The sequence below is a fragment of the Sturnira hondurensis genome, unplaced genomic scaffold, assembly GCF_014824575.4.
Source record: "Sturnira hondurensis isolate 20B ecotype Veracruz unplaced genomic scaffold, ASM1482457v3 Scaffold0008723, whole genome shotgun sequence".
NCBI lineage: Eukaryota > Metazoa > Chordata > Mammalia > Chiroptera > Phyllostomidae > Sturnira > Sturnira hondurensis.
The window spans coordinates 5,508,789-5,533,230 of record NW_028081354.1 but is presented as its reverse complement, the minus strand read 5'-3'; the positions used below and the strand labels follow the sequence as shown (position 1 = coordinate 5,533,230).

The 24,442-nt window shown below is 36.9% G+C and overlaps 1 protein-coding gene across 23 annotated transcripts in view; it reads left to right on the top strand.

Annotated features, from left to right (window-relative positions):
* The window catches only part of PBRM1 (polybromo 1), a 124,914-nt gene that overhangs the window by 51,766 nt on the left and 48,706 nt on the right, over positions 1-24,442 (top strand). For 17 of the 23 annotated variants that reach the window (XM_037055731.1, XM_037055730.1, XM_037055733.1 and 14 more), the window contains 5 exons: positions 1,503-1,547; positions 7,409-7,685; positions 11,929-12,034; positions 16,418-17,060; positions 21,888-22,099. In XM_037055731.1, the coding sequence (XP_036911626.1) occupies positions 1,503-1,547; positions 7,409-7,685; positions 11,929-12,034; positions 16,418-17,060; positions 21,888-22,099 (1,283 nt within the window). The remainder of the gene's footprint in view (positions 1-1,502; positions 1,548-7,408; positions 7,686-11,928; positions 12,035-16,417; positions 17,061-21,887; positions 22,100-24,442) is intronic. The other 6 variants (XM_037055738.1, XM_037055740.1, XM_037055754.1 and 3 more) reach the window with 1 other exon arrangement.

The window sequence follows — 24,442 nt, the reverse complement described above, 5'->3', positions numbered from 1 at the left end:
GAAGACCATCTCTTTTGTCTGTGCCTCCCACATGGAATTTCTCTGGCTTGGTCTTTGTGGAACACTGAATTCTTCCTCATTCTTAACTTTCTCACCATCTTTTTAGCAGTAGTCAATTCAGGGGGGGTATCTTATTTTAGACAAGGAATAAGGTAATCACTAATAGCAGAGCTTGACAGACTGAAAGTTGAACGAAGAAGTCCTTAGTAATTATTGATACAATTCGATTCATGCATTAATAGGTCTACTAAGATGAGAGGATTAAAAAAGTGGTTTAGAAAAGAGATGCTGTCCTGTCTTACCCTCTTATAAATAGCATTTGGGGAAACATTTTTAGTTTTGAAAATAACTTTGTTTACTCTTTTATGTCTCGGTAACTAAATTGATTGGTGTACCCTGAGGTGTGAGTCTCCTCCATTACTGGCCTATGAAAGTCATCCTTCCAAGTTCTTAATTCCTTGTTATACAAGGGACAATGGAGGAAAAAAGTACAAGCAGATCAGAGACATCAAATCAAGAACATCTTTGAGTGTAATTATATAACTACTACAGCATCACCTGTGTTTTCCAGATCAGTCACACCAACAAAGATAAAAACTTCTCAGGCAAAAGAAGGTAATGGAGGCAAAAGTGATGGTACAATTAGTGCCAACACTGAATGAACAGAGAGATCTTATACTAGTTAAGTGTTTAAAAAAACAGTCAGTTCCAAGGATGCATTAGCCCAAGCCAGATACTTAAAATTACCTATTATCTCTGGCATGTTGTTTGTGGGACAACCCAAGTAGATTAAACATAAGATATTACCCTAAAACCTACCATAAAAAGAAAATGGAGCATTAAATTCTTGAAATAGTGAAATGGCACTTCAGACCTAATCTTTATGAACAGATTTCCTAGGAAGTGTTTTGTATAACAAAGTGAAAAACAGATATAAGAGAAGAACAAATACAAATCATAGCTAAAGCAGTAAAAGAACATACCCAGCTTTGAAATACAGGCATGAGTGCATGTTATAGGGTTGAGAGAAGTCCTGTACTTTGGACAATAACAAAGTACATAATGAGCCTTTTAGAAGGTAGTTATGTTAAGAACTTTTGGTAATAAGAAATAGACTTCTCCAAAATTCAAGTAAACACAGAAGCCTAGTAAGTTAAGCTTGTCCATAGAAGTCAGGGCCAAGTTTTCCGAGTATCACTTGACTTTACTCCTAAGTACTGTGTATGATTCTATCTCTGCTGTATTTTTTAATATTAAAGAGTCTGAGAAAAATTAATGTTGGTATGTTCTCTTCATTATGGGAGTGCATTCTTCTCCCTCATTCCTCTACCCAAAAATCTACCTACTATCTTCCATGTTGAAATGTTCAACCATTCTTAATATCTTTTATCCTTTGGATTGAATAATCCTTTTTCTCTTGACCATATTTGGTTTATACATGACCCTCCAATGTTGCTTATTTTGTTTCTCTTCACATGTAATGTTTGTTTCTACTTTCCCAGGAACACTCTTGACAGTGAGATGTTGGGTCTCAGGAGGCTATCCAGGTGTGCAGTCTTTTTTTATGCATTAACGTTTTTTAAAGTGTAAGCTTCTGTGGCATGGTCAGTAGTACTGATTAGGTAGGTGACCAGTAAAGCCGTAAGCATGTGAAATAACAGTTTTTATTTGAGTGCTAGTTGATTTTATGAATAAAGAAAGCAGTATAGTTTAGAAGTATAGTTAGTAAAGTCATTATTAGCCATAATTTGTTACTAGATTGGCTGGGGGCAACAAGCCCCCTCACCAATCATTGTAGCTGGGCTTCCCCAGCAAAAGGTAGAAGATGAGAATATGGTGGCATTGCCAGCATCCAGGGGCTAGTGGGTGCTGATCCCTTTCAAGGATGCCTTTTACAGATTGGGTGTGGTAGAGGGATTAAAGTCAATGTTGACAATCCAAGTGATGTCTGTCTGTGTTGGCGCATATGATTGGGTTGGTGCTTCTTGAGCATGAACACATTTTCTCAGCCTCTGATTTTGTCCATGTTTTATTTCTTTAAAAGCATCCATTATTTTGCATGTTACTTATGATTTTAAGAACAGCTTATGAGTTGTCACATTATAGTCCTAGTAATCATTGTGTGGTGCTTTTATTTTTACCTTTTGCTATGTCTGGTATTCATGAGTGTCAGTTGTTTGCAGAACACCAGACTCTGTTCTTATAGGTCATAAAGGAGAACTTTAGGCATCACCTGTACCTGCCAGGAACTTACTGGCCAGGGAAGAAAAGCAGGCAGGTTGAAAACAAATGAAACTATGTGGAAACAATGTACTAAAACTAATTATATAAGATACACAGTTGTGTTGTTGTATTGAATTGTATCATGCTCATGATTGCCCAAATAGCTTTAGGAAATACCATTTCTTTACCCTATTTTTCCTTGAAAGTTGGGTATTCTTTCTTTCTTTTTAAGATTTTATTTATTTATCCTTAGAAGGGAAGGGAAGGAGAGAAGGAGAGAAATATCAATGTATGGTTGCCTCTTGTGAGTCCCCTGCTGGGAACTGGCCTGCAACCCAGGCATGTGCCCTGACTGGGAATCGAACCATGATTGAGTGGTTCGCAGACCTGCACTCAATCCACTGAGCTACACCAGCCAGAGCTAAAAGTTGGGTATTCTTAATGTATTTACATGTTACTACCATATGTAGTCCATCCTACAAAATGAGTTATCTTCTTCCTAATATTTTTCTTAAGAAAAGTTTTTCTGGTATTTTTTAAAGACCATGAGTTGTATTTCTTTTATATCCCTCATAGTGTATGGCACTGGTTTGGAGTAGTAATAGAAATAGAAACGTGAGGCATCATGGAGTAGTATTGCAACCCGAAGTTCTAGAGCTTTACTGCACAGACTCAAATTACAGTTTGGGGGGGGTTGCTTTATTTTGTTTTGATTTTAAGCCCTTACCCAAGAACATTTTTTCATTGGTTTGGTTAAGAGAGAGAGAGAAACAGAAACATCAATGCAAGAGAGAAGCATCGATTGGTTGCCTCTCACACACACCCAGACCAGGGATTGTACATGCTCAGACCAGGGATGAACTCGCAACCTTGGCATGTTCCCTGACCGGGCATCAAGCACAGAACCCTTCAGTTATGGGACAGTGCTCCAACCAACTGAGCCACACAGGCCAGGGCCAAAGCCCAGTTCTTTTTAACTCTGATATGAGCCTTATCTCATTTTCCTCTTCTAAACAAGGCATTAATGACAGTACCTACCTAGAATTGCTACAAGGACCTGATTGGTTAATATGTTTAAAGCCCTTAGAACTGAGTTTGAATGCAGTAAGTACTCAATAGATGTAGCTCTGATTATTTTGTGGAAGTAGTTTCTGTTAACATCAGAATTTGAAATCAGATTTTGTTTTGTTTTTAGTCAGATGCTACTAAAACATGCTGGGAAAACATGTTAGGAAAGATGAGTAAAAAAGTTTTATTTCTTGAAGTCTTGAAAATGAAATGTAGCAAGCCTCATAAAAGAAAGAACCATTATATTTACTTAGCTTAACAGCAGTCACCACTGAAGCTCTAGGACCAAGGAGTTCAGTGGTAGGCTACCTCGAAGTCTATGAACAGAGTTGATTTTGATGAGAGAGGTTGTTGGTAAGCATTAACTTGGGAAAGGGAAGGGAATGATAAAAGCAGCCTGGTGATTATCAGTTGATTCAAGCCTCAGTATTGATTACTCACTTTTTGGCCTTAGGTATTCACTTGACCTGTCTAAGCCTCTGTTTTTACATCTGCAAAGTTGGGATAATAATTGTAACTGGTTATCAAAGTTGTAGGATTAAATGAGAATGTGTAGATAATTCCTAGCACAGTCATTGGCATGTGGTAGAAGTGTTAGCTATAACTATAAATAAGACATGACATGTCTGTGTGTGTTGTATACACATACATATATAATAAGTAATAGCTCTAAAGGAAGGATAACTAAGGACATTTGAGGAAGTGGTCAGCCACAAGGTATGAGGGTCAGGAATAACACCATGGCATGAAAAATTGAAAGTTCAGATCTAGAAGAGCTATGGAGGTTCTCTAAAATTTGGTGATAAACTAAGAGAAGCAAAAAATGGCAGTGATTCCAGTGTTTCTGGCTGGTTTTAAGGGTCAGGATGGTGGTGGTGGTCCTAGAAAAACAGGGATTCAGAACAGAGCCTCCGCTAGCTTATAATCTTTGTGCAAATTAGAAAAGCACCTGTATGTCAAGAAACTTGACTTTCATTTGTTGGGAGATTGCTGTAATATACAGATACAGGACTGTTTGTGGCCCACCTCCTGTACAATTCTATAATTGTATGTGTATTTATGATCTGAATTGGCATCTCCTGAAGTGCACAATGATAAACAGCCCTGTTTTTGAACTCTCATAAGATTTATTTTACTTTACTGTGTTCCAAGGTAGTGAGAAATATAAGGAGAATGAGAATCCCAGTTACAAAATCTGGGAGTTAATTTTATGCACCTTTCCCAAAATGAGGAAAATAAACAGTTTATAGTTAATGATGTGAGAGAGAAGAGTAATAGGATGCATAGAGGGGTTCTAAAAAGACTTATATGAAAAGCAAAGTGACATTGAAAACAGTAGCTAGAGCCCTGGCTGGCATAGCTCGGTGTATTGAGTGCGGGCCTACGAACCACACAAATCGAGGTTGATTCCCAATCAGGGCACATGCCTGAGTTGCAGGCCAGTTCCCAGCAGGGGACTCACAAGAGGCAACCATACATTGATACTTCTCTCCTTCTCTTCCCCTCTAAAGATAAATAAATAAAATAAAATAAAATAAAATAAAATAAAATGAAAACAGTAGCTAGAAAATATCAAGTAGGGATTATAATAGCTGTCTTTTTGTAACATAGTCTCATTTCAAAATGTATTTGAAGTTACTTTCAAAAGTCATGGATATAATAAAGTTTGGCATCCATATTGGAAAAGCATGAAGCAAATAAACCAACCACCTAATGCAGTTAGTATAAGAGTAGAAATTTAGCTCTGCGTTTTTTCTGACAGCCAGGTTTAAAAGTAATGGCCCACTAGTTTCATTCTCAAAGGCCATTAAAGGATCTGGGAAAATGTAAACAAAATAACAAAACTGGATTTGTTCAGAAAAGATCCTAAGTGACTTTAATAACAAAAGTTTTGTTTGCCTTAAGCACATTTAGATTTTACATTTTGAGTATGTTCCATGCAAAGCTGCCCAGTGTCAAGAGTTAGTGGAGTTGGAAGAGTAGACCACTTGCCATTCTGTTACTTTTTGGCATTTCCCCTAAAATTCAGTTAAAAGCTTTTCCTTCTCTTTAAGAAATCTCATACAAATCTGCCCTGGACTTACTCAGATTAAAGTATTTGTAGTTTTATACTGAAAAGCCTAGTGGTACCTGGGAGTGCTGTGCTGGAACTAGGAAGTGAACAGAGTTGATCTTCTTCTGGTCCAGGTAAGGGCCTGGATTGAATTCTGCTTGATAGTGCTGTGAGGAGGGATTTCATTCTGAGTTGGTTAGAGCTCAGATGTTGAAAACTGAATTCTTGAGTCTTCCTTTTGAAGTTCAGCACCCACAAGTGAGACCTAAAGAAATCATATCTGACTTTAGTAGTTTTAAGTATTCCATGATATCAAATTCAGGTTCTGAAATTTTTCTTTAGAGCCTTCCTGAAGGTTAAATTCATCTGTGTTATAACCTCTCCCTAGATGTGGAGCTCTGTGGTATTGGACCTTTATCCTAAGTTCCCCTTCAGTTACCCACTTGCTAAGTCCTGGACTGAGAGAATTCTTCCTCTCACATCACTGCCCCACCATGCCTCTTGGGAGAAATAGTGTCCACTAAATAATTGCTATCGTGTAACAATCACTTTTTGACATAGAGACACAAAAATACTGAGAAGAAGAAGTGGCAGGAATGATCAAAAGCCACTAAGAGAAGTGAACAGTCTGAGTGGAGACACAGGTTTTGAGGATGATCTCAACCCTAGGAAACAGAGTTCCTTCCTCTCTTTTAATAGCACCATGATGCTAGGAAGATACACATTTCTGAGACAGTTTAAATTTTGACTTATGCAAAAATATTTCTTTTCACATCTGTTAATTATTCAAGTTTTGTTTCTTATCTTTTTAAAGCATATTTTGAACCTTGGAGAGAAAATATGTGGCCTTTGGCTTCTCCATGACCCAGCAGTAGAGAGTGGTTGGAGGACTGGACTAGGAGACCCATTGAGCTATATAGTTTGCTTTAAGAGTGAATTTCCTTTCATTTATAATATAGGAAACAGATAAAAACTATTTATCTCTAAGTGTTATAGGCTCTTAGTGTCTCTCAAAAAGAGAGTAAACTGTAAGTCATTTATTTTTATTATCTATCTGCCTTTTTACTTGTAGACTGCTGGTTTGAGTCTGGCTAGAATTTCTTTATCAGTGTCCTAGAGACATACATTGGGCCAGAAATTGTATTGGAAGATTATCTTTTCTAATAATCCACTGGACAACTCACCTTGGGCGGGTAATTTAGCCTCTCTAAGCCAGCTTCCTTAACAATTAGGAGACTAACCCATGTGTCTTCTGGGCCCCTTTTAAAGTCAGGTTCTAGTTTGTGGTCCCTTGTACTTTGTTCCATACCACTCATTTCTGTTTCTTAGCATCATATCTCAATAGGGGGATTTGGAGAACAAGAGAGGGATTCACACTTGGAGGTGAAAATTTACTCAAGCTCAGATGAACCACAGACCATTTATTCTTTAAGCTGGGTTGAGATTGTGGAATAATGCTGATGGAGGGAGGAAGCAGGGACTGACCCTGATAGAGTAAATGTAAGAGAGACTTGTACCTACTATAGATACTAGTCTGGCAGGAGTGTGACTTTGTTTCCTGGTAAGCAGAATATACAGGTGTTCGGGATGGTTATCTTAAGAGATAGAACTCTTGCGTGTGTGCATTTGTTGGGGTTTTTGTTTGTTTTTCTTTTGTTTTTATTAAGGACTGTTTATAACAGTAGGGAATCCATAGTTTTATTTCAGTTTTGCTCTATTCTTAAAAACAAAAAGTATATTCAGTTGATAATGAGATTTCATTTTCTTTACCTGTCAGACAAGATCTTTTTTCAAGCATTGCATTTCATAAATATTCTAAACAGGTTTGTCTGGTGTTCATTGGCTGCTCCCACCATAGTCACTATGTTTTAATGATTTTGGAAATTTTCCTAATGTTTGCTTATGGCTTCCAGCATGTTAACTGTGTTTGTGGCATATGTAATCAATAAATTATAATCACTATGAAGCATCTGCTCACAAGCATAATTTGCTTCATGTTCATCCATGTGTTAAAAAACTGAATTTGTTCTCATTTTTCTCCTTTTCTACCTCCTCCCTCAATAGTAAAAAGAACATAAGAAAGCAGCGAATGAAAATCTTATTCAATGTTGTTCTTGAAGCTCGTGAGCCAGGTTCAGGCAGAAGACTTTGTGATCTATTTATGGTTAAACCATCTAAAAAGGACTATCCTGATTATTATAAAATCATTTTGGAGCCAATGGACTTGAAAATAATTGAGCATAACATCCGCAATGACAAATATGCAGGGGAAGAGGGAATGATAGAAGACATGAAGTTGATGTTCCGGAATGCCAGACACTATAATGAGGAGGGCTCCCAGGTAAGGACATATAGGAATCCTGGAGTAGACACATCTTTTGGGTGTTTGTGTAATAATGGATTTTGAGAGACCAGATCTAGAGACCTAACTTAGGTTATTCTTCTCAGTGACTAGCTTAATACTTTGTCATTTCTTAATTCTTTAAAATGGGAGAGAATATATTATAAAGGTTAAAAGTTCATACTCTATAATCTGACATCCTGGATTTGAATTCTGCTCTGCCAATCCTGTGTAAGTAATTTATCTTTTTCTAAACCGAATTTTTCTTATCAGTAAGTTTGGGGATAATAATAGTAACTACACGCATCAGGATCGTTATGGGATTTAAATGAGATAGTATATACAGAACATATAGTATTGTGCCTATTATTTGAATAAGCCCTCATGAAAGCCATTGGTGTTAAAATCTTATTATTACTTATCTCAATAGCCATACATTTTTAAGGATAGTTCTTAAAATGTTATCATATATAAAAATGAGAATAGTCTCATATATACATCTATAAATAATTGATTTTGTTAAGAAGTATCTTGATTTTCAGGATTTTTTTACTTTCAAAAATTTTATTTTTTAAAGTATATTTTATTGATTATGCTAGTACCGTTGTCCCATTTTTTCCCTCTCATTTATTCCACTCTCGCTTGCACCCCCCTCTCCCACCAGCATTTCCCTGCCTTAGTTCATGTCCATGGGTCATACATATAAGTTCTTTGGCTTCTCCATTTTCTATACTATTCTTAACCTCTCCCTTTCTATTTTGTACATACCATTTATGCTTCTTATTCTCTGTACCTTTCCCCCCAAACTCCCCCTCCCCTGTTGATAACCCTTCATGTGATCTCCATGTCTATGATTCTTTTCCTGTTCTAGTTGTTTGCTTCGTTTGTTTTTGGTTTTGCTTTAGGTGTGGTTAATAATTGTGAGTTTGCTGTAATTTTACTATACATGTTTTTTATCTTCTTTTTTCTTACATAATTCCCTTTAACATTTCATATAGTAAGGGTTTGGTGATGATGAACTCATTTAACTTGACCTTATCTGGGACGCACTTTATCTGCGCTTCCATTCTAAATGATAGCTTTGCTGGATAGAGCAATCTTGTATGTAGGTCCTTGCCTTTCATGACTTGAAATACTTCTTTCCAGCCCCTTCTTGCCTGCAAGGTTTCTTTTGAGAAATCAGCCAATAGTCTTTTATGGGAACTTCTTTGTAATAACTGTTTCCTTTTCTTTTGCTGCTTTAAAGATTCTTCCCTTGCCCTGGCCGGTGTAGTTCAGTGGATTGAGTGTGGGCCTGTGAAGCAAGGGGTCACTGGTTCAATTCCCAGTCAGGGCACATGCCTGAGTTGTAGGCCAGGTCCCCAGTAGGAACACATGACAGGCAATCACACGTGATGGTTCTCTCCCTCTCTTCCCCTTCCCTTCTCTCAAAATAAATAAATAAAATCTTTAAAAAGGAAAAAATATTCTCTCTTTTAATCTTGTGTAATGTAATTATGATATGCCTTGGTGTGTGCTTCCTTGGGTCCAACTTCTTTGGGGCTCTGAGCTTCCTGGACTTCCTGGAAGTCTATTTTTTTTGCCAGATTGGAGAAGTTTTCCTTCATATTTTTTCAAATAAGTTTTCAATTTGTTGCCCATCCTCTTCCCCTCCTGGCACCCCTATGATTCAGGTACTGGAACTTTTAAAGTTGTCCCAAAGATTCCTAAGCCTGTCCTCATTTTTTTTTCTGAATTCTTGTTTTTTCATTCTGTTCTGGTTGAATGTTTATTTCTTCCTTCTAGTCCAAACTGTTGATTTGAGTTTTGGTTTCCTTCCCTTTACTGTGGTAAAAATAAAGAAAAATATTCTTTATAAGATTAAGAAAATATATTCTTATTTTTCCTTAAAATATTCTTTTAAAAATAAAGAATTTTTTTCTTTATTTCACATTGCATTACCTTCACTTTTTTCCTCTATTTTGAGACTGTATTCAACCATTTCTGTGAGCATCCTGATTACCAGTGTTTTAAACTCTGCATCTGATAGGTTGGCTATCTCTTCATCACTTAGTTCTGTGTGTGGCATTTTGAACTGTTCTTTCATTTGGGCCATATTTATTTGTCTCAGCACACTTGTTAACATTGTAAGGGTGGAGCCTGAGGTATTCACCAGGGCAGGACAACCCAGGTCTCTACGTTCTGGCGCTGTATGTGGGGAAGGGGTCTGAAAGGGAACAATGCTGCTTGCTCGGTTCTCAGCCAGCTTTTAGTCACTTCCCTTGCTACCCACAGCAAATTGGGCCCTTCTGGTGCTGATTCCCCAGTGGGTGGGGTTGTGTATGTTCTAGGACACTTTGGGTCTCTCCAACAAACTCTCCTGTGAGGCTGGGAGTTTCTCCCACTGCTGTAACCCCTACAGATTTTTTCAATCAGAGGTTTTGAGGCTTTATTTCCCTGAGTTGGATCCCTGGGTTGTGTGGTCTGTCTTGCTCCCCAGTGGTTCCTCTTGGTTTATCTGCACGCAAATGTGGGATTGCTAGTGCCGCCTTGCCACATCCAGCTGCCTATCGTTTCCCTTCCTACTCATCTGGATGAATGTTCTTCTTTAATTTCTTGGTTGTGGGGCTTCCATACAGTTTGATTTTCTGGCAGTTCTCATTTTTTGTTTTTAAATTTGTTCTTCTGTAGGTCGTGTGAGGAGGCAAAGTGCATCTATCTACACCTCCATCTTGGCTGGAAGTCTTGGTTTCAGTTTTTTATCAGTATAGCTAAGATACATTCTTCTTTCTTTGATATTTTTTTGTTTCAAATCCCTTATCTACTTAATTTTTTAAATTGGCACATAATTGATATATAACATTGTATTAGTTTCACGTATATGTAACATAATGATTTGATATTTTTATGTATTGCAAAATGATTACCGCAATAAATCTAGTTAACACTTGTCACCATATATAGTTTCAATTTTTTTCCTTATGATGAAGACTTTTAAGATCTGTTCTCTTATTCAAATATGCAATGCAGCATTATTAACTGTAGTCTCCATGCTATACATTACATCCTCATGACTGACTTATTTTTTTTACCTGGAAGTTTGTACCATTTCATCCCCTTCACCCATTTCACCTATCCCCACCTCTAGCAGCCACCAGTCTGTTCTTGGTATCTTATGGGTTTCTTTTTGCTGTGTTTTTTTTTAGATTACGCATGTAAGTGAAATCATACAGAATTTGTCTTTCTCTCTGACTTAATTTACTTAGCATAATGCCCTCAAGGTCCATCCACGCTATCACAAATGGCAAGAACAGTACTCCTCTGTGTGTTTGTACACCACATTTTCTTTTTCCACTTATCCCTTGATGTACACTTAGGTTGTTTCCATATCTTGGCTGTTGTTAACATGGATGTAGTTAACATGGATGGGAGTGTAAATATCTTTTCGAGTTTATCTACTTTAAATCTCCCAGAAATAAAATAACATTTTCAAATCATATTTTCTTTCTTCTACTTTTACATTTGAATATAAAATAAAGTAGGATGTTTGTGAGCAAAGAAATACTTATCTGTTTATAGTATTTATACTGTCCTCAGTACCATTGGCTAGTGTGTTGTTTTCGCCACTGGTGGGGAAAAAAGCTACCCTTAGGGGTAGCCAAAGAAAAGAGGTCACATTCCCTCAGAGCCTCTGCTGGGGGAATGGGAGGCCATTAGATACGTAATCTTGTTCTTGGCTACATACGCTACTCTGGAATCATTCATTCTGTAGAGTGAGCTCCTAAGCAGGAATTGTTGCTTTTCACAGAGCAGAGTCCTGACTGAATTCAGACTGATGCTAAATCCCATTTCATATGAGATTTGAGAACAATGTATGAGATATTGTTCTCCAACTATCAAATATTTTCAATTTTTAATTGTTACTAACTGTGCTACTTTGAGGGTCCAGTAAAAGATTTATGAAGAAAATACACATGTTAATGTTTTAAAACTTCTGTAGACACTTGGAATGATTCTACTATAGTAGTTCTCAAACTTTAACATGCATATCGGGCACATTAAAATCACTTGGAAAACTTAAACAACAAACCAATTGAGGCCTAGGCCCACCCCACAAAGATGTGATTTTGTTGCTTTGTAGTGATCTCAAGGTTTATTTCCTTAGTACTGTTCCAACCTGTGTTTTTAAAACTTTGTGTCTGTGTACTATATTTAAATAGGAAGTATTCTAGAAAATAATTTTAAATGTATTTATGGAATATAGGTGTACAATGATGCGCACATCCTGGAGAAGTTACTCAAGGATAAAAGGAAAGAACTGGGCCCACTACCTGACGATGATGACATGGCTTCTCCCAAACTCAAACTGAGTAAGGCAGCCTCACAGTTCATTGTTCCATTTAGTGTATAAAGGCTAGATTACTGATTTACTGGAATAATATTTAATTAATTGGTGAATATGTTTTAACTTGCACTCCAGCATCAAGTTTCTTTCCTCTCAATCATTCTCTTCCATATTTTAAGTAGTTAAACTGTGGAAAAGCATGTGGGAATAGAATGTAATGTCAGCAGTTTTGTTTGCCTTCTTGAATGTGGTGGACGTTTTGTAAATGTTATGAAATAGGAATAGGCAGAATAATTTTTTTCCCTACATATGATGCCTGGAAGATGCAGTGGCAGACTTGCTTTTGTATGTTTGTTTGCTGTTTACTGGAATTCAAAACAAATCCCAGCAGCTTCTCCTAGACAGAATTTGAAAGTGTAGAGATGTCTGGCCACTGTATTGCACTCAGCTGTCTTGAGTGTCATGTGTGGATGGTGGTTCTATTTAAAAATGTAAGGGAAAAGAAGAAAGCAAAAATAATTACTACCATTGGACCAAACAAGAGGTTCCTGCCATATTAAATCATATAATAAAGTAAAAACCAAAAAATGATAGTGGTGTTGTCAAATATTTTTACAGCCATATTTACCAAAAAGGGGAAAAGAGATTCTACTTTTTATGTGAAATGACTGTAAACTGAATTTTACAATAGCTGTGGGTATGATAGCTAAGTGATGATTTTTTTTTAGTTAAGGTATTTATCTTTTCATGGAATAGTAGTAAAAGCATACAGAAGGTTTGCAGAAATGAAAACATTTTTTCTACTTTTTAGGGACACAGTGCCTTTTAAAACTAGAACTGGCCGTGGCAGGGTAGCTTGGTTAGTTAGAGTGTCATCCCAATATGCCACAGTTGTGGGTTCAATCCACTGTCAGGGCACATACAAGAATCAACTAATGAGTATAAAGAAATGGAACAACAAATCGATGTTTCTCCTTTCTGTCTGTCTCTGTCTCCCTCCCTCTCTCCCTCTCTCCCTCTCTCCACCCCCCTTTCTTTCTAAAATCAATCATTAAGAAAAATTTAAAACTAGAACAAATTCTTGAGTTAGAAACCTAAATATGATCCATTTTTATTACTATATTTATCCTCACCTGAGGACCTGCTTACTGATTTTAGAGAGAGGGGAAGGGAGACAGAGAGAAAGGGAGGGAAACTTTGATGATAGAGAGGAACCTTGATTATTGTATGCTCCCCAACCAGGACAGAACTTGCAACCTGGGCATGTGCCCTGACTTGGGTATCAAACCCACAGCCTTTCTGTTTGTGGGTTGACACTCAATCAACTAAGCCATACTGGCCAGGGTGAAGTGTGGGGAAAGGAGATTTTAATGTGTAATCTTAACTTTCTTTTCATTTCTCCATTTTATGTTATGAAAATTTTCAAACATAAATATGTAAAGAATGGTACAGTGAACCCCTGCATGCTACTGTTGCTCAGCATTATCAAAATTGTGTCATACTTATTTCCTGTATCCCATTTTTTCTCATTTTTAAATTCTAAATTATTTTAAAGAAAATCTAATTGTCATTTATTTCTACATAATTCAGTTTGCATCTGTAAAATACACAAATACAGTTGACCATTGGACAGCTAGATGCTTGGGACACGTACCTAAAATCCCCATTTAATTTAATTAAGCCTTCATGTGCAGATTCCCACCACAGGATCAAAAATACTGTTTTTAATCTGGGGTTTGTTGAATCTGCAGACTTGAAACCTAGTAATACAGTCAGACAACACTGTTTATTGAAAAAAAGTTTGTGTGTAAGTGGACCCTTGCAGTTCAAACTCATGTTGTTCAAAAGTCAACTGAATTTTCTTAAATAACCATGAAGTCACTATCACACCTAAGAAAATTAGCAGTTTCTTAGTTTCTGGGTCTTATCTAGTAATCTGACAAATTTGTAAGACTGATTGCCTTACAAATATTATTTTTATGTTTGGTTTCTTCAGGTCAGAATCTAACTTAGTTCCTCATACTATATTTGATAGTTATGCCTCTAGACTCATGATCTAGAGTAGTGCCCCTCCTTTTTTTTAATCCTTATGCCATTGATTCTTTAGAAACCAGGTCGTTTTCTTCTACAGTTCCAAATTCTAGATTAGTCATTTCACTTCCTTGTGATTTTAGTTAACTTTCCTTTATTCCCCTTAGTTCTTATAAATGAAAGTTAATTATAGCCCTGGCTGGTGTGGTTCAGTGGATTGAGTGCTGACCTATGAACCATAGGGTCTCTGGTTTAATTCCTGGTCAGGGCACATGCCTGGGTTGCAGGCTGGATCTCCAGTTGGGGGTGCATGAGAGGCAACCACACATTGATATTTCTCTCCCTCTTTTTCTCTTCCCTTCCCCTCTCTCTAAAAAAATTAAAAAATAAATAAATAAATAAATAAATAAAATCTTAAAAAAAAAAAGAAAGTTAATTCTAAAGTCTCGACTGGATTCTGCTTTGGCTTGACAAGGGTTCTTTGTAATAGGTTTTCTACACTTATGTTGCATCACATCTTAGGGCATTGTCTGGTTGAGATAGAATCCAAAAAAGGTTCACACATTGTATTTGAATGATACTTCTTTTTCTGTAAATTCCCCTCCATCTCTTTTTATTTTTCTTTTGCAGTTTATTTGTTGAAGAATGTAGATTTGTACTGTAGTTTACCACAGTCTAGGTTTTGCTAATCACATCCCTTTGCTGTATTTAACGTGTTCTTTTGGCTTTTTTATTTTCTGTAATTGGTGCAGGAGACTTGGTCAGCTTTAGATTTGATCCATGTCCCCTACCTGTGGCACACAACCCAACTTCAGAGGTGATACAATAATCGTCCATCAGTTGGCACAGAATATCTGGTGGTTTCTGTCCATTATGTTAACAGTTACTGATGCTCAGCTATTGATTCACTAAAGATGTACAAAAATAGTGATGGTTAACAATTCCTGCTTAGTTACCAGCTGGAATACTTATATAGAGAAACTTTGCCTCATCCAATATTTGACTACCTGGCAATACAGTTTTTGGTTTGTTCGTTTGTTCTGATTTTGATGTTTTGTTTTTGTTTTTGAAGGGATAAAAGCTAGATTTTGTTTCCTTTTATTTACCAATTTTCACAATGCAGCATTGTTTCCCTAATATCCTCCAACATTTACCCAGTTGTTTGTTCATTTTTATGTATTATTAAGGACTACTAGATTTAAACATATTGCTTAATTTTAACCCATTGTAGTTGTTGTCCTTAACTGATGTTCATGTTGTCCCAGGCTGGCTGCTCTGTTCTTTTGACATGACCATGTTAAGAAGTCATTGAAAAATTTTTGCATTGTCTAGTGTTTTAAGATATTCTAGGCTTGCCCCCATCTTTAGTGCCCTGACTGGTGGGGCTCAGTGGATTGAGTACCAGCCTGCAAACCACAGGGTCACTGGTTCGATTCCCAGTATGGCATGTGCCTGGGTTGTGGGCCAGGTCCCTGGTGGGGGGCACGTGAGAGGCAACCACACATTGATGTTTCTCTCCTTCTCTTTCTCCCTCCCTTCCTCTCTCTCTAAAAATAAAACCTTAAAAAAATATATAAAAGATACTATAGGCTCATCTTGTGCAGACTGGGAATCAGCCATTTGCCAAGGAGTTATTGACATTAGTATTTGAAATCAGTGTTTCAGAACTACAGTCTATATAGTCAGAACTATTTAGGGATATAATGCTACTGGGTTGGTCATTGTTTTCTAGGCTTTTCAATGGACTGACCTAGGAAAGTGTGTGTGCATATGCTTTATATTTAAAGATAAAACACATTATAAGTTAATACTGATATTCTCAATTGAGACTTAAGGCTACAAGATTTTTTGTTTTGTTTGTTTTTATAGATTTTATTTATTTACTTTTAAAGAGGGGAAGGGAAGGAGAAAGAGGGGGAGAAGCATCAATGTGTGGTTGCCTCTCAAGTGCCCCCTACTGGGGACCTGGCCTGCAACCCAGGCATGTGCTCTGATTGGGAATAAAACCAGCGATCCTTTGGTTCTGTCTGGTGCTCGCACTGAGCCACATCAGCCAGGGTGAGGCTTCAAGGTTGTGGGGGTTTTTGGTTTTTTTTTTTAGTGTCCTCTGTTTTAACATCTGCATCTCTTTTTTCACATATGATGAAACTCAGTTCTCCAGAATACCACAGGTGATGGAATTAGAATGTCACATAAATAACTCATTTACTTTATTCTGCCTTACTCACAACTATCTCAACAGTACTTACTCTCTAACCAAAAATATGATTCCTGACAACAGCTTAAATTTTTTCCAGTTCTTCTTTGTTGATAGGAAATATAAATTTAGGTTCATTTATTTCATTTTATTCAGTTAACATTAAATCTCTTTTTTTAGGTAGGAAAAGTGGCGTTTCTCCTAAGAAGTCAAAATACATGACTCCAATGCAGCAGAAACTAAATGAAGTCTATGAAGCTGTAAAGAACTATACTGATAAGAGGGGCCGCCGCCTCAGTGCCATATTTCTGAGACTTCCCTCCAGATCTGAGCTGCCTGACTATTATCTGACCATTAAAAAGCCTATGGACATGGAAAAAATTCGAAGTCATATGATGGCCAACAAATACCAAGACATAGACTCCATGGTTGAGGACTTTGTCATGATGTTTAATAATGCCTGTACATACAATGAGCCTGAGTCTTTGATCTACAAAGATGCCCTTGTCCTACACAAAGTCCTGCTTGAAACTCGGAGAGATCTGGAGGGAGATGAGGACTCTCATGTTCCAAATGTGACCATGCTGATTCAAGAGCTTATCCACAATCTTTTTGTGTCTGTCATGAGTCATCAGGATGATGAGGGAAGATGCTACAGTGATTCATTAGCAGAAATTCCTGCTGTGGACCCCAGCTTTCCAAACAGACCTCCTCTTACTTTTGACATAATTAGAAAGAATGTTGAAAATAATCGCTACCGGCGGCTCGATTTATTTCAAGAGCATATGTTTGAAGTATTAGAAAGGGCAAGAAGGATGAATCGGTAAGTTTTCAGAGTCATTTCTTTTTTTATGAACTGTGATATTTAATGTGAAACATAAGAAAGAATTCTACTTTGGTGTAGTATTTCAGCTTAGATACATATATGACTACAGTTGGTGGGGTACTACTTTGAATTCTAATTAACCAGAACTTCTAGAGAGAAAGCATCAGACAAAATTGAAGATCTGTTGAAAAGAATAACTTAAAATACAGCCTTTCACAAAAGACTTTTTTAAAGGATAAAGTTTATAGTTACAGATAGTAACATGATTTCCCTTTGAAGGTTGAGTTCAATTCAAGCATACTTTAGATAAATTAAAATAGTTCTAAGTTATTGATATTTTTAGATTAAACTGATTTAAATTTGGTCACCATTTCAGTGTACCTAAAAAGCACTTTCTTATCTGAATTTTCCATTTTAAGTGCCTTCTGCAGACATTGAATGTTCTAAAAGAAGTAATCAAAGTTAAATTTCCATCAAATTTAAATTCCCTTGTAATTTATATTTGTAGTATATCTTTGCCACACAACAATAGTATACCTGCCTGTTAAAACAGTTTCAGTTCAGCAATTACAGTGTGTCTTCTTTGTGCTCTTGGAGTCACTTAGGGAAAAAATTAAAGATACAGACCCAACCTTCTTGAAGCTTACAATCATCATGCTGAGAGCTAGACCTTCGGGTGTTTGGCGTGGGGTAATTTCATCTGGGGAGTCTGTGAAGACTGCATTTGCTGTGGATCATGAAAAAAAATTAGTAGTAAGGTTTCCTGTTCCTCATAAGCACATGCTCTTTGTAAATCACCATGCTAAGCACTTCATGTAGATAATCTCTGATCCTTGTAATAGCCAATCTGGGTAAGTAATAATCTTCCTAGGTTGCATGTGAAGAAGTGCACAGAGGGAAGTTGCCCAGAGTCACACAAGTAGTAAGTGTGGTGGCTCATCTTGTTCCCGACTTGTAGAGGGCTAGGACTGAGATAGTCACCAAGATATCAGTCATGGAGCACAGCCATGGATGATAAGGCTTGAGTTTGTGCTCTAAAAGCTTTAAGTCTGACAACTGGGATAGGACCTATGCTTAGAGAAAAACAATTCCAGTCATGAGACAACACATAGCAACTAGATATTTAGTAAAGATGGTGGAGGAAGGCACTCCACACTAGAGTTCCAAAAAGGCTTCAGGTATCAGGGAAAATGAAGGAATGGGTGGGATTCACATAAGACAAGTCGTATGAGTAAAGGCATAGGGTCAGGAAATGAACATAGTGTGTTCAAGGGACACACTAGGGAGGCCCTTGAATGACGTATTTAGGAAATGGTCTCTCTATTCTTTAACAGTGGGAATAGATAAAGAGAAAGATGGAGGGCAGGGAACATCTTGTAGTCAAAATCTGCATTCAGGCCTTGTCTGGTGTGGCTCAGTGGATTGAGTGCCAGCCTGTGAACCAAAGGGTTGCAGGTTTGATTCCTAGTCAGTGTACATACCTGGGTTGAAGGCCAGGTCCCCAGTAGGGGGTACATGAGAAGCAACCACACATTGATGTTTCTCTCCCTCTCTTCTCCCTTCCTTCCTCTTTCTAAAAACAAATAAATAAAAAAATTTAAAACATTCACATTCATTTATTCAACAAATGTTTATTGAGCTGTCAGTTATGGGTATAATCTGGATGCATGAGATACACCAGTGGACAAAATGGGTAAACCCTGATTTCATGGAGCTTGTTCTTCTTCTCAGTTTACTTAAAGACTCTAGTCTAAAGTCACTTCCTGCCCCATCACCATTACATCTTGTTATTAGCTTTGTGAGTCTTCCAAAGTACATTTGTCTCTTAGATTATTAGCAGCTTTTGTTTATTTGCATATAGATTACATGATTATTTTAAGAATTAACCAGACTTTTGCCCTGGTTGGTGTGGCTCAGTGGACTGAGCGCAGGCCTGTGAACCAAAGGGTCGCTGATTTGTTTCTTGGTTAGGACACTTTGCCTGAGTTGCAGGCCAGGTTCCAGGTGCTAGGCGCGTAAGAGGCAACCACACATTAATGTTTCTCTCCCTTTCTTTCTCCTTCCCTTCCCCTCTCTCCAAAACTAGATAAACAAAAAATTTTTAAAAGAATTAACCAGAGTTGTATCCTTAGAAAATGAGCTTTTTTTCATTCTTCCATTGTTGACATGACTGGTGTTTGCTTTTGAGACCTGGGAGATGGAGTCCAAAGTTTATTTATAGGAAATAGTGATTAGTTTCATTGTCGTGCCGACAGCTTTGTTGCAAAACATAAGGGAAGCCATTTTTTGTGAATGAATATCATACACAATGATTAAGAATAACCCATGCGGCTGAGATGGAGATGCATCAGTTGAGTGAATGATAACCATGGCTTTATTTACTTTATTGCCAGTAATTTACTATATTGACAGCAGATGTCCCAAAAATACTAAGTTCATGCATTCCATGAAGTCCACACACAATACATTTTCACATTGATCTTTTAACAGTGTTCATGCTTCTTCACAACTTACCCCTACCCACCACTGCTTACCCATCATCGCCTAGGACTTCATCACCTGAAATTGAAGGGATCTGAACAGCGAGGCATAGAAGAGAAAAGTTCACTCAATTGATAGTGGTTTTTCTATCAGTAGTATTCAGTAATAGCTCAGTGCTGACTTCTACCAGTTGACCTCTAGCTTTCCTAATGTGCTGACAGTGTTCCTGGACTAAGTGTAAGTGCTGTGACTCCCTTGCAGGTAAGGGGAAGCATAGGACAAGGACAAGAGAAGCGCTAATGGTTCTCCAGTAATCCTAATTATTTTCTTCTACTGAATGTCTGACTTATATGTAAGGATTACCCACCAATTAAAGGAAATAGGAGTAATTTCTTTTTCCATCTTGAGTTTTTGTTCTTGCACAAGCAGGGAACACCTAGTCTCTTAGGTTAACAAGTCCTTCGTATTACTTTGTTTAAAGAAACAAAACAGAAAGGATATGTCTGTCACATGTTTAATGGCTCTGTAAGAAACATCCATTACTGAACCATATAATATGATGGAATTATAAATCTGCACCCCCTTTTTTTTCACTGTACCCTCAATTACCAAGAGTATGTTTTTACTTTTAATTTTGTATAACGTTGTATGTTTACCAAGAGTATGTTTTTACTTTTAATTTTATATAGCATTGTAAGCTATTACAAAATGAGTTTTAATTTCTAGTGAACAGTCTTAAGATATTTCTGTTCATAAAACAGGCATCAAAATCATGTTATTGGGATTTCTTCCCTTGGCCCATTTTATTTTTATTGGTTTCCTACAAGTACTAGCATTTCTGCAACCTGCAAAGATTTTTAAAACCTTTCCAGAAACATTCATTTTAGTTGCTTTGGCAGTATTTTCAGGTTTTCTTTCTAGTTTACCTTTGCTGTTGAAGGGAAGCATTCTGGAGGCTTCACCAAAATCTGTTGCTCTAGTGGTGGGTATCAGCAGGCACTGACTGGGCTTGCTCTGCCTGCCACACTCCCCCAGCCAGAATGTCTGTGGAACTGCTGCTAGACTTTGTCTGTGGTTACCTTTGTGAATAATTTTTCAGACCCTGGTATTCTTAGTTAATAGAATTATATTTAAGCCTTCCTAAGACTACAGTAGGTTGAGATAGTAATAAAATTTCTACCAGTCCAAATTCTGAAGTTATTTTGCCCAGTCCTCTCATATAAAAAAATAAGCTTTTAAAAAGTTTTCGGTGTGACAGAGATCATTCTTTTCCATCTCTCTCTATGTTGCTCTCAGTGGTTTCCCAGAATACAAGGTTGTTTCTGGGAAACTAAAATGAGCAATAACCTGTAACCATTAGAGGATCCCTCATGACTTGGCACTTTTGGTCAAATATTCTCTGAGTCCTACCAGCCTAGACAGCCATGATATACAAATCAAAGAAGAAAAGGGGCATTGCCTGAATCTTTTGTTATCTTTATATCAAGGGTCTCCAACCCTGAGGGCTGTGGACCATATAGGTCCATGGTCTATTAGGAACCGGAGGTGAACTGGGAAGGAAGAGGGGGTAGGTGGTGAGTGAACGAAGCTTTGCTCAAATTACTGCCTGAGCTTCATTTCTCCCCCACACCAGCCTTCACAGTCCGTGGAAAAATTATCTCCCACAAAACCAGTCCCTGGTACCAAAAAGGTTGGGGACACCTGCTTTATATAATGTGTTGGTCCCTCAATGAAGAGAAAGTAAAAATCCAAAGATTGGTTGCAAATAAGTGTTGCAATTAGTATGGAGCTTTAGTATAGTCTTTGGTTCTGGTAGCTCCCTTCACTTGTGAAAATCAACCATTTCTCCCTTGGAAACTGTATGAGACCTTTCTTTTAAATACATGAACTATAGAAGGAGCAAGTCTTCATGAAAATGAAACTAGTGGGCATGAGTCTTACCAAGGAAGAATGACTCCAGATTCTGTTCTAAAGAATTTTAAAGAGATACTCTTCTTAGCACTGTGCAGAAGTAACATTGTATCAGTTAATATTAAAGGAGTATTGGGTAGAATTTAACATGTAATTGAAGTGTTTAAAAGAAGCAATTTGTGCCATCTTGCAAAGTGAAAGGCCACAGGTTCGATTCCTAGTCAAGGTACTTGTATAGGTTGTGGATTTAGTCTGTAGTTGGGGCATGTATGCAAGGTAGCTGACTACTGTTTTTCTTCCACACCAGTGTTTCTCTCCCCTTCTTTCTCACTCTCTTCCCCTCTATAAACAAATAAAATTTTTTTTTTAATTTTCAAAAAGGAAGCAGCTTGTGTGTCAATAGATACTCTGATACTCTTGATGTTGTTATAGGACAGATTCCGAAATATATGAAGATGCGGTAGAACTTCAGCAGTTTTTTATTAAAATTCGTGATGAACTCTGCAAAAATGGAGAGATCCTTCTTTCACCGGCACTCAGCTATACAACAAAACATTTGCATAATGATGTGGAAAAAGAGAAAAAGGAAAAATTACCAAAAGAAATAGAGGAAGATAAACTAAAACGAGAAGAAGAAAAAAGAGGTAGGTTTCTTTTCATTTTACTAAATAAGAAGAAATATACTATACTCTTTTATAGCTTGTCTTATAATTAGCTGTGGAGAAGAATCTTTTTATAAAGGAAGACTCAGAGTGTTGACACTTTCAAAGCAGACATGGTAAGATGTAAACGTTTTTTTTATCATTATCAGTTTGATCATTAGACTGGAAAAGACTGGAAGTTTCATGTAACACAGCAATTATCCTAATACTTCAGGAGCAGAATTAGTTAATTCACAAGTGTAGGAGATTAATACTATGGGTAGAGAAAAATCTCAGGGGCCCAGCTGAGACTAGAAACCATTCTCAGCTGTGAGTGCATCAAGCTTCTGCCCCCTCGTTCAGCAGCATGGCTCTCTCTCCTTGTACAGACTGTAGGCCAGATAAGTAGATGATATTTTGGCTGAACCTGATAACTAGAAGGACATTTCTTTAAATTTTTAATTGCATCAATCTAAAAATTTTACTTTGTGTCATTTGTCAGAAGTTAGAAATATTTTAACAATGGGAACTTTTATTAGAAATTTGGTCATTTCTGATAAAGTTCATGTATATACCTAGAATATATGACTTTGTAAGAGTTATACTAGTCTTTAGCATCAAATCTGCTTCTTAGGGATTTTTTTCCCTTAAGAAAAAAAAAGGTTAATGTGAAACAAATTTTCTTAAGTAATGGCATATGCAAAAAAGGGAAGAAAGGAACCTGGTTGGTGAGAATAATAATTTTACCAGCATGGGGCTAGCTACAAAAACCAGCAGCTTCGTTCACAGAGAAGATATACTCATTCAGGATGGTGATTGGGGTAGGGGGTAAGGAGGGTCTCTGTCTTTGCCAGTGAAAAGTGATTGATGTAGAAATGAATGCTGTAAACCAGCAGCTTTACTAGCCCAATGTGACAGTGAGGTTGAGGAGTATCCTGAGACTTAACTGTAGAAGTGGTAAAATAAGCTTTCCACATAGTCTTAAGTGACTAGAAAACTATCTGTGTGTGAGGGAAATATGAGAACTGAATAAAACATGAAATGCAAGGGATACTTGAAAGTTGGTTACAACTTTGAATGCATTCCCCAAGCCACATACAAATTAATCATCAGAGGGTTATTTCTTGTAGGTTTGAGGCACCTGAGTAGTCATCACCTAAATTATTTGTTAACCCTTAGCTATGCAGACTTAGGAGCAGCCCTTCATGTCATGTGGGTTAGTATACTTACAATGGAAGTCTCAAAGGAGAGAAGAGAGAGAAAGGGGGAGATAAGTATTTGAACATATAATGGCTGAAAACATCTCAAATTTCTTGAAAAGCATTAACCTTCAGCTCCAGGAAAAACATTGAAGAAAACACAAAGAGAACCACATCTAATAATATAGTGATGGCTCATAAGAAAGTAGTGAAATGATATTCAAAGTGCCGAAAGGGGAAAAAAACAGATCCACAAATTGTCTGTCCAGCAAAACTATTCTTCAGAAATGAAAGTGGAATAAGACATTTCCAGATAAACAAAAACAGAATTCACTGATGGCAGATCTTCCCTATAAGAAATAATAAAGGAATAGCTTTGGGATAAAAGAAAATGCCCCCAGATGATAACGTGAATCCATGAGAAGTACTGAACAGTATTGGAAATGCTAAATATGTGGGGAAATAAATATTAAAAACGGTGGCTCCAATTTTCTACTTAATTTCTTTTAAAAACATTAGATTGTTTAAAGGAATAATTATACTATTGTTTATAACATTATAGCATTATAGCAGGTCCTCAAATAACACAATGTTAAATGTGATTTCATTATAATATTGATGAGATAAAATAGGAATTTAACTCTTGTCTATATCAATTAGCCTATAGTGAAAATTTGTTATACATCATTTTGCTTAAAGTTGCTATCACCAATGCTCAGGACTTAACGTATGTGACAGTAACAGCACAAAGAGGTGGAGCTATGTTTCAGTATTTAAGTAAGTCACTATTGACCTGAAGTAGATGGTCGTAAGTTAAAGATGCATATTGTAATGTCGTTAAAAAGTGTTAGCAAAGAAAGTTAACACAGGAAATAAAATGATGCTCCAGAAATCTTGCTTAACACAAATGAAAGCAGTGAAGGAGGAAAAGAACAAAAAGACAAAAGACATATTAAACAAATAGCAAAATTGCATGCATTAATTAAGTCATATCAATAAATACCTTACATATTGTGAATAGGCTAAACACACAGTCAAAATGCATAGACTATCAGACTAGGTTTTAAAAGATCCAACTATATGCTGTTTATAAAATTTTTTTAAATATATTTTATTGATTATACCATTACAGTTGTTCTATTCCCCC